This window comes from Equus quagga, unplaced genomic scaffold, assembly GCF_021613505.1.
Source record: "Equus quagga isolate Etosha38 unplaced genomic scaffold, UCLA_HA_Equagga_1.0 205244_RagTag, whole genome shotgun sequence".
Classification (NCBI taxonomy): Eukaryota; Metazoa; Chordata; class Mammalia; order Perissodactyla; family Equidae; genus Equus; species Equus quagga.
The window spans coordinates 24,832-35,696 of NW_025798771.1; the positions used below are offsets into that span (position 1 = coordinate 24,832).

General features: G+C 40.1%; 1 protein-coding gene across 1 annotated transcript; it reads left to right on the forward strand.

The window, feature by feature from the left end:
- The first annotated feature begins 279 nt into the window (after positions 1-279).
- Positions 280-9,526, forward strand: LOC124233571 (TATA box-binding protein-associated factor RNA polymerase I subunit A-like). Its single transcript, XM_046650713.1, has 4 exons — positions 280-359; positions 1,480-1,612; positions 5,254-5,423; positions 9,131-9,526. The coding sequence occupies exons 2-4, from the start codon at positions 1,492-1,494 to the stop codon at positions 9,263-9,265; spliced, it is 426 nt and encodes a 141-aa protein (XP_046506669.1). The 5' UTR covers positions 280-359; positions 1,480-1,491; the 3' UTR covers positions 9,266-9,526.
- The last annotated feature ends 1,339 nt before the right edge of the window (positions 9,527-10,865 follow it).

The window sequence follows — 10,865 nt, forward strand, 5'->3', positions numbered from 1 at the left end:
TTGACTGCTCCTCTCATCTAGGCGCCCTCACTCTAATGTTCATTTGCAATTAAAGTCTGCCATTTAACGGCTCCAACGGACTAAGTGACAAATTTGGAGCCATGCCAACGGAAGGGCGGCAGTACCCGGTCACTTCCGGGTCACGTCTGGGGTCGTGGCGAGGACAGCGAAGCCTCCACCGCCGAGGGAGGAGCTAGGGGCGGGGCTGCCTCTGCGCGCCGCCGGAACGCCCCCAGGCAGATTTTGCGCATGCTCACTCAAAGCACTCTCTAACTCCGCTTCCGGTGAAGGGGTGCTCAGCTTGCTCGGGAGTCCGGAGCTTGAGTTTAGCGTCGCAGAAGGGCTCCAGCTTTCGACAGGTGAGTGCATTTAAAGTGCAACGGGGAGGGCCGTGCTAGATTCACTCGTGTTCTCTTGCTATTTTCTCCGCATGATCTGAAACCTCCAGTTCCGAGAACGAGGCCGAAGGGGGTGCAGAAGCTTTGGTTACCGTGGCAACCGCGTGACACCAATTTAGTCTTTGGGAATTTGGGAAGGGAGAGCTGCTTCTGGAACGACTCCTTAAAATACACGTGGGTCGGGTTCAGACTCCGGTGTTATTTCGAACCCATGCTCCTAACCCTAGAATTAGATTTTAAAAGGTTTACGTGGCTGTAGTGTGGAGAAGCAGAATTCGAGGCAGGGGAACTAGTTAGGAAGCTAAAGCAGTAATCTAGACCGAGTTTGAAGGCGTCCTGAGCTAGGGTAGTAGTAGAGGATTGCGGAGAAGAGGGAAGATTGGAGAAATACCAGCAAGTATCAGCAGGACCTAATAATCGATTGGATATGGGGCTCTGAACATCTTGTGCATGAAGTCCAGACTCAGCTTGGAAAATGACTCTTTCTAGATTTCTTTCCCGCCGTCAGTTCTGTCTTCTGCCTCCTCCTCCACACAGACCCCAAGCTCTGTTCATCCTAGGTAGTTGGGTGTTCTAGTTTCTAGAATATTGTCCTCTCCTTTCTTGTGGGGTTGGGCCAGGTTACATAATTTCGCTAAGCCCCTCAGTTTTTTCATGAAAATGGAAGAAAATAATAGTACTTTCCTTAGGATTTCTCTAAGGATTAAATTAGGTAATTTATATCCCTGGTGTATAGAATGGGCCCAATAAATGTTAATTCCTACTATTATTGTACTTGTCGTATTGTTTTATTATGCATCGTTTTGCTTTTTCTTCTCTAGACTTTTTTTAAATTAAAACGTTAGTATCTATCTTTGTGTATTCTTGAATATAGTAGTAGTTGTCCTTTTTTTTGAATGGATCATTCATTTAGCTCATTTGCCGACATAATTAAATTCATTTCTTTCTTCAAAGGAACTATTAGGTGCAATTAATTTTGGTGATCAAATGATGTTTATTAGATAAAAAGATGGCTGTTTTTTTTCTGTATAACTCGGAAGCCTGTGGATTAAGATGTACAGAAAGTAACTGATGTTCTCAGTTTGGGATAGGTATGAGTGATTTCAGTGAAGAATTGATAAAGTCCACAACAGAGGATGACCAGGGGGAAAGGTGTGAGCTCTCTGGAACAGGAATGCATTTTCCTTGGCTCCAAAAGCATATAGAAACTGTGGGTAAGTAAAATAAGATAGAACCATTTTAACTTTAATGCATGGAGGTGATAAGATTCAGTATGGATACAAAAATGAATAACCGAGCTGGTTCGGTTTTCAAGATAGGAATATATGGAGGTTATTTTAGACTGTAAGCAAAAAAGAAGTCATAAAAATAGATTCTTTTTTCTTTTACAGTTATTTTCCTTTGAGTTAATAAACAATAGTCTGTATTATGGTAGATAGACTTTTTTTCTATCGATACTGAGCATTTATTATATCTCTGGCATTGGCTAGATATTGGGGATACATGGATGGAGAAGACAGGGTCTCTGTTTTCAAGAAGTTTCTATGGAACTGCAATGAAATAATTCCTAACAGAATTGATCTATAATAGGTTTCAAATAAAGAATATTTCCCCCCATTTTCTTCTAATGTAAATAGAAGGAAGTTTTTCTATGAGATAAACCCCTATCAGAATATATAAAAGAAGCAGTTACCTGCATGTTGGCTGGTGTATTCCTGGGCATCCATTGGAACCAGCACTTTTCTCCTTACCCTCTGGATCCACCCAAACACATCTTCTTAGTCTAGCCCTCTTTCCCCTTGCCTGAGATTTCTTGGCTTCTAGAATTTGGCTCCTATTTCTTTTTATGTTACTCCAAGTATCATCTCATTTTATTATCTCAGCAAAGTAATCCTCAGTAAATCTATGTGCTCAGCCATTTTAGAGATGAGGAAATTGAATTTCAAAGAACTTACCCTCTAAGTGCTGGTACCAGGAGTCAAACGTAGGCCTGTCTGATCTCAAAGCCTATTCTTTTAGTGTCTGAGATATGAAAAATAGGATAATGTATGTAGAGTGCCTAGCGTAGAGCCTTGTGCATAGTGAGTGTTGAAAAAAATCAATAGTTTCTTTCTTCTCTTCTCCTTTTATTTTTGCTGGATTAAGACACATGGTTTAAACCAGGTTTGAATGGATGGTACTTCAGAAGGAGTGCTACTTCAGTTCTTACAGAGATCTAGTCATCTAAAGTTCCTGCTAGTTAAGGCCTCCCTGGGCACGTTTCTGCCCCCACTGTTCTCTAGAGAGCTCGAGTCAGTCCAGAAACAAGTAGGTTGAAGTCCAGAATTTACATGCTTAGAAATGTTTTATAGGTTATGGATGGCTTGTTAAATACAAAATACTTCTCTTTTCTTTTCTTTCTGTCTTTCTTTCTTTTTTTTTGCTGAGGAAGATTGGCCCAGAGCTAACATCTGTGCTCATCTTCCTCTACTTTATATGTGGTATGCCTGCCACAGCATGGCTTCACAAGCGCCACGTAGGTCCACATGTAGGATCCGAACTGGCGAATCCTGGGCTGCCAAAGTGGAGCATGTGAACGTAACCGCTCTGCCACTGGGCTGGCCCTACTTTTTTATTTTAATACATAGATGTGCATTTCCTCTCCCAATTTTTTTGTTTTTTTTTTAAAGATTAGTACCTGAGCTACTGAGGTAACATCTGTTGCCAATCTTTTCCTTTTTTTTTTCCCTCTTCTCCCCAAAGCCCCCCAGTATATAGTTGTATATTCTAGTTGTAGGTCCCTCTGGTTGTGCTATGTGGGATGCCATCTCATCATGGCTGGATGAGCAGTGCCATGTCCGCACCCAGGATCGAACTGGCAAAACCCCAGGCCGCTGAAGCGGAGCACGTGAACTTAACCACTCAGCCACGGGGCCAGCCCCTTAAATGCAAAATACTTTGTAATGAGAAAATAGTTGCAGGTAATATTGACACTGTAGTGATAATTAGCTGATGGTAGGAAAACACAGTTTCCTAACAATTATTTATTTTTTTTATTCTGATGTCTTTTGGCACTTGGAAGCGTGTGCCCCCTAGAATAAAAACTTTGAAGGCAGGGGCCCAGCTGGAATAGAGCTGTGTGTCGAGTACCTAGAATAGTTCTTGGTGCATAGTGGTGCTCAAAAAGTATTTGTTGACAGACTGACAAGTGTCCAGATTCTTTCAAGGGCATTAGAAGTTAGGTTGATGACGCTGGTTCTTTATTGTATCTCATTCCATCAAAATGCATTTTCCTTGACAATTGTTATCTTTTGCTCACAAAAGGATGACGTGAGAGAGATTCCTGAGGTCACGAGGCTGAGTTGGAAGATGGGAGGGGACTTTTCCAAGGATTTAGGAATAGTGTCTAAAGTCGATTTCCAGTCTGGGGTGTGAACACTGGAGGGATGGAGGGGAGTTTGGCCTGAGATTAATTTTCCTTTAGGGGAATAAACGAGGTTTTAGGGAAGAGGTATTTTGCGTGGTGTTGCTGCTGATCCTGGGAGGTTGGGTGTAGATCTTGTTAAATGCAGCTTCTGATTCAGAGAGCTTATTTCTCATGAGCTCCCTGTGATCCTAAGCTGCTGGTTCCAGGATCACCCTGAGTAGCAAGCATCAGGATCCCCAGGGGGTTTGTTTGCACACTGAAAACGTGTGAGAAGCGCTAGTCTAGAGCAGTAGGCCTCTACTTTTATTTTTTTGGAAAATTAGGTACTACCTTGTACTGTTCTAAAATGCCATCTAAAAATTGTATCCTACACTCGATAGTTGCAAAAGATATAATTTCCAGTGTATGTTGGTATCTTTAAATAAAATTATTATATTACTTTAAAAAATAGATCTGGTGGAGGGGCTGGCCCAGTGGCATAGTGGTTAAGTTTGCGTGCTCCGCTTTGGTGGCCTGGGTTTTCCAAGTTCGGATCCCAGGTGTGGACCTACGCACCACTCATCAAGCCATGCTGTGGTGGCATCCCACATATAAAATAGAGGAAGATTGGCACAGATGTTAGCTCACAGCCAATCTTCCTCACCAAAAAAAAAAAAAGAAAAAAAAAAATATATATATATATATATATATATATAAAGCTACCTATCTGGTGGAATCTAAACAGCCTAGGGATGTGATACTTTTCATCAACCATTTAAAAATATTTATGAAATGCTTTTAATAGATGGAAATTTTGTGTTGTGCCTTTTTGTTTTATACTTTTATTCTTTCAGTAAAAGTATCTACCTAGTTTTAATTATTTTTGTTAATATCCTACAAGGTTTTAAGTATTAAAATTTCTTCTGGATTGAGATAGCATTAAATTAATAGTTGTACACAGCTGATCAAAATAACAAGTATTAAAAGTTTTATCAAAATTTAAGTATTAAAAGTAAGTTTTGGTTGCTTTTTATCTCAGTAAAATATAGTTATCATTTTTGTCCAATTACTTCATATATCTGTGGATGAATAGTATGTATTTCTAGAAGAAGGAAAGATTTAGCTTCAATTCTATTTTGTTTTAAATGATGAAAATTCTGACACACCTTAGTCACATAAGTAAGTAGATAGCAATGGATGGATTTTAGTTATAGCAGTGGATCTGGTCTTTGAACTCTTGAATTATTTGTGAAAAAAGTACATAGTGATCTGTTATAAAAAATCGTCAGATCCTTCTACAATTTTTGATAAACAAAACAAAAACAAGTGAAGCTAGCTTTGATATTGGGGTGGCCTGGGTTAAGTAATACCCTCTGTTCTACTTGTTAAAACTTCTGCTTATAGAAGTAAGGTTTTTGAGTTGTTGCATTGGGGTCACTGTGGTGAAACTCGTCTCTTTAATCTTTGTAGCGACTGGAGGGAAAAAGGAGAAGGATTTTGCGCAGACGACAAGTGCTTGTTTAAGTTTTATCCAGGAAGCTCTGCTGAAGCACCGGTGGCAGCAGGCTGCGGAATACATGCACAGCTATTTGCAGGTCTTGGAAGATTCGGACAGCTGCAAGAGGCAGGCCGCCCCGGAGGTGAGTGCGCATCTGCTCCAAGAGACTGTGGAGGTCTGCGAGTTCCTGCCTCCTGAGCTCCACCGGAATAGCTTCTGCAGCATCTCATGTTGATTTTTCTAAAAGCTACCGAAAGTAGTTTTGGGTGGAGAGTTTGTATCGGGGCATTTTTGTGTGTACTTTTTTTTACTTCCTATGATTTTAAAGGAGACTGAAAATAGTTTGAATTCTCAGATTCCTTAGTATTTTCATTCATTCCAGTAATTCTTCCTTCTTTGCCTCTGTCATTAATGTCCCTTCGCTATAGGATGTTTCCTATCATCATACAAATGTTATTTTTTCCATCTTAAAATCATCTCTTGACCCCCATTTTCTCTGCAGGCCGTGCCCCGTTTTTCCACTCTCCCTTTCAGCAGAGCTCCTGGAAAGAGAGTGCATCCTTCTTCTCCGCCAACCCTCTCCATTTAGGCTCCCCCCACCGCCAGCATCACTGATTCTCCCAAATTGCTTTGTCGAGGTCAACAGTGATTTCCATGTTGCTAAATCCAGTGGCGGATTCTCAGTGCTCCTCTAACTTGATCTGTCAGCAGTATTTAACACAGGAGATCATTCCTTCCTGTGTGATAACCTTTCTTCATCTGGTTCCAAGACACCGCCCTCTGTCAGTTTTCTCTCCTGCCTCACTGGACATTCCTCAGTCTCCTTTTCTGACTGCTTCTCTTTCTGGCCTTTGGACCTGGGCCCCAGAACTCAGTCCTTAGTCCTCTTCATTGTCTGAACTCGCTCTTAAAGATCTCAGTCAGTTTCATAGCCTTAAATTTGGTCTATATGCTGGCAATTCCCAGTTGTCTGTCTATGGCCCTGACATCTCCAAGTCCAGATTCCTAACCCAGCTGTCTCCTCCACATCACCACTTGGATATCTAATGGTCATATCATACCAACAGAGCTAAAAGGGATTTTCTGAGCTTCCCTGTCTAAACTAATTTTCCTCATCTCACAGGATGGTTACTTTATGTATCTAATTGCTAGGGCCAAACCCTGGAGTTAATCTTTCTTTCATAACCATATCCAAACGATCAGAAAATCCTGTTGACTCTAGTTTCAAAATATACCTACAGTCTGAGTACTTCTCACCACCTCCCTTGCTGCCCCTTGGTCCCAGCCACTGTCGCCTCCCTGAGGACTGCTCCCCCTTCTCCACCCCCAGTCTGTTTCCAGCATAGCAGCCAGAGTGATCCTACCTTTATTAAGATATTATTAACGCACCATACAATTCACCCATTTAAGTTGTATAATTCAGTGTTTTTTTGTATATTCACAGAGATGTGCAACCATTACCACAGTCTAAATTTAGAACATTTTTGTCCCCTCAAAAGGAGACCCTGTTCACTCGCAGTCACTCCCTGTTCGTCCCCATAATCTCCAGCCCCTGGCATCCATTAATCTACTTTCCATTCTGGACATTTCATATAAGTGGAGTTGTATAATATATGACGTTTGTGAATGATGTTTTTCACTGAACATAATGTTTTCAAGGTTTATCCATGTTACAGCATGTATTAGTACTTTATTCCTTCATATTGCAAAATAGCATTCCATTGTATGGATATATCACATTATATGTATCTGTTCATTAGTTGTTAGACATCTGGGTTGTTTCCACTTTTTGGTTATTGTGAATAATGCTGCTGTGAACATTTGGGTACAAGTTTCTATAGGGATGTTTGTTGTAATTTCTCTTAGGTATATACTTAGGAGAAGGATGGCTGGGTCATATGGTAATTCTTAAACTTCATAGACCGTTTTCCAAAGTGGCTGCACCATTTTATATTCCTACCAGCAATATATGAGGATTCTAGTTTCTCCACATCCTTGCCAACCTGTGTTACTGTCTGTCTTTTTCATTATAGCCGTCCTAGTGGTTGTGAAATGGTAGCTCATCATGGTTTTGATTTGCGTTTCCTTAATGACCAATGACGCAGCATGATCCTTGTAAAGCATAAGTCAGATCGTGTCACTCCTCTGCTGAAGACACTGTGATAGCCTCCTGTTTCACTCGGAGTAGAAGCCAAAGTCCTTCTGATCGCCTGCGAGTTCTGCGTGGTCCGCTCACTCCCTTTTCTTCTTCGACCTCTCTGACCTCATCTGCTGTCGCTCTCCCTCTTGTGTTTTCTTCTCCAAACTCACTGCCTCCTTGCTGTTACTTGAACAGGCCAGATATGCTCCTGCCTCATTGCCTTTGCCTTAGCGATTTCCTTTACTTGGAAAGGTCTTTCTTCAGGTCTCACTATGGCTACCCTCCTGCAGGTCACATTTCTGAGAGGCCTGCCATGGCTGTTTACCATTGCAGCTGCATGCCACCCCCCCACTTTCCAGCTGGCACTCCTGATCCCCTTATCCTGCTCCATCCCAGGATACTTGCTAATTTAATTACTAAGTTTCTTGGTTATTGTCTCTCTAAGATAGAAGTAAATTCCACCAGGGCCGGGATCTAGATCAGTGCCTGGCCTCTTCTGTTACATTTGTTCAGTAAAAGACGGTTTATCCACAAATAACTTCACATGACTATCTCAGATAGCTTTTATTAATACAGTAACCATTGCATCAGTTTGATATCTAATGGAGCCAAAAAAATCTGAAAAAAAAATTTATTGATCGAAAATTTAGTTTAAGGAATAAAGTTATGTACATCTATAAAACATTGGGCAAGTTACAGGCCCTTTTTGTCCAGAATTTGTTTTGTAAAATAAAGGATGGAATCAGTGGTTTCCGGATACTTGTTTGGCTCTATATGAATTACTTAGGGCGTTTGTTGAAAATATAGATTCCTGTCTCCCCTCCCCTCCTGCTGAATCAGAGTCTGAGTCTCTGTAATATTTATTTTTAACAAGTGCCCCAGATAATTCTTACATACAACTAGATTTAAGAAGAACTGTGATAGATAATTCCCAAGTTTCCTTTAAGCTCCAAAATACTACAATTTGGTGTTCTACAAATGAAATCTCGATCTCTCTTTCTGAGTTGGAAAGATGAGTATCGTTATTATGCTGAACAACCAATATATATATATGTTTACAGGAAGAATTGATTTAAAATTCACTTCCATTTACTTTAAGGTCAGTTTTATTGAAGTACCTTAAATTAGAGTAATAGAAATAGAGATTCGTTCCCATGAAAAAGAAGAGCTCCGAGTTCTGTCAGCAAAGCTTTGGTGTTCTGGGGAGAAAATATTTTTATTAAAATTTGTCCGTAGCTGATGAAATTCTTATATTGGAGTTCTGTAAATCGAGTGGTAGAGCTCAATGGGAGCTCAGGAAACGTCTAGTCCATTGCTCTCATTTTGTGGATAATTAGGAGGCTGAGAGCAGTGAAGAAGTCAGTGTTGCTAGAACTCAGGTTTTCTGACTTTAATATTCTTCCTCTCATACTAATTAAAATTTTTATCTTCAATATGTGTCTTAACTGCCTACGTTCTTTGGACTGCTGACTTAAAATTGACTGTGTTATAGTTATCTGGTATTTTAATTTAATTGATGGAAAAGATTTTATCACATAAGATGTAATATTAGTTTCACTAGGTGAAATACAGTAATATGTTGACAGCAGTATCTAGGAAAAGGAATTATAGGTTGTTTTTTAATGTAATCAGAAAAAAATAGCTTTCTGAGGCAGAGATTGGTTAAGGCAAGGATTTTACATTTTTGTTAGTCATCTCTGTTTTGACAGATTATTTGGAAGCTTGGGAGTGAAATTCTGTATTATCACCCTAAAAGCAACGTGGAGGCGTTCAATACCTTTGCTGACCGGATGAAAAATATTGGCGTCATGAATTACTTAAAGGTGAGCTTGTGGGCTTTGTGAATTTACATTTGCAGGGGTCATTTTTATAAGTTGTTCGTCTCTGTGATAAGGTAGGTAATGATGTAAAAAGCATGGAAAAAGGGTGAGACACCTGGATGCATAAGAGAAGCCGAAAGAAAGCAGCGTTATGAGAACTGTTTACTTCTCCGTGTCCTGTCGCCTACCCTGTTCTCTGAGAGCAGATACCTTCTCTTTGTATAGCTCTGGCTGCCGAAACCAGGCTTCCAGAGATGGCAGCTGTTCCTCATTAGGATGATGGGCCAGATCCTAATATCTTTGCTTAAGTCATTTGAGCTCTCTAGGAATTGGTGCTTTTGGAAAAAGAAAAGAGCTAAACACGTTGGGAATTTGAATACATGAAAAAGTATTTTTTCCCCAGCTTTATTGAGATATAATTGACATATAACATTGTGCAAGTTTAAGATGTACAATGTGATGATTTGATGCACACATGTATTGTGAAATATTTATCACAGTGAGGTTGGTTAACACGTGCTTCACCTCACGTAATTACTATTCTGTTATTGTCATGAAAACAGTAGAGCTCTGCTCTCATAGCGTCTTTCAAGCGTGCAATCCAGTGTCAGTAACTGTGGTCACCATGCTGTGCATTAGATCCCTGGAACTTAATTATCTTCTGACTGAAAATTTGTATCCTTTAACCAACATCTCTGCATTTCCTCCACCCCTCAGTGCCTGCCATCCACCATTCTGCTCTCCGTTTGCATGAGTTCAGTGTTTTTAGATTCCACATATAAGTGAAATTATATGGTATTTGTTTTCATCTGACTTGTTTCACTTAGCATAATGCTCTCAGGGTCCATCCGTGTTGTCGAAAATGGGAGGATTTCCTTCTTTTTTATGACTGAATAATATTCGATTGTGTGTATGTGTGTCACATTTTCCTTATGCATTCATCTGTTGATGGGCACTTAGGTTGTTTCCATGTCTTGGCTTTTGTCAGTAGTGCTGCAATAAACGTGGGAGTGCAGAAATCTATTTGAGACAGTGATTTTATCTTTGGACCTATACCCAGAAGGGAGATTGCTGGATCATATTGTAGTTCTATTTTTAGGTTTTTGAGGAGCAACCATACTGCTCTCCATAGTGGCTATACTGATTTATATTCCCACCAGCAGTGTACAAGGGTTTCATTTTCTTCACGTCTTTACCAGCATTTGTTATCTCTTTTTGATGATAGCCACTCTAACATGTGAGATGATATCTCACTGTGGTTTCATTTGTGTTTCCCTGGTGGGTAGAGATGTTGAACACCTTTCCCATACTTGTTGGCCTTTTGTATGTCTTCTTTGGAAAAATGTCTATTCAGGTCCTCTGCCCATTTTTTAATTGGATTTTTGGGGGGTTTTTTTGCTATGGAGTTACATGAGTTCCTTATATATTTTGGATGTTAACCTCATAGTAGGTATATGGCTTGCAAATATTTTCTCCCATTCTGTAGGGTGCCTTTTCATTTTGTTGGTTGGTGGTTTTGCTTGCAGAAGCTTTTTAGTTTGATGTAGTCCCACATGTTGATTTTTGCTTTTGTTTCTTCTGCTTTTGGTGTTGTATCCAAAAAAATCATTGCCAAGACTAATGT

Bases quoted from the DNA above. Each gene is read 5' to 3' on its own strand.
- LOC124233571 (XM_046650713.1), top strand. From the start codon at position 1,492: ATGAGTGATTTCAGTGAAGAATTGATAAAGTCCACAACAGAGGATGAC. The intron at 1,613-5,253 runs GTAAGTAAAATA...TAATCTTTGTAG, and splicing joins AAAGCATATAGAAACTGTGG to CGACTGGAGGGAAAAAGGAG. The intron at 5,424-9,130 runs GTGAGTGCGCAT...CTGTTTTGACAG, and splicing joins AGAGGCAGGCCGCCCCGGAG to ATTATTTGGAAGCTTGGGAG.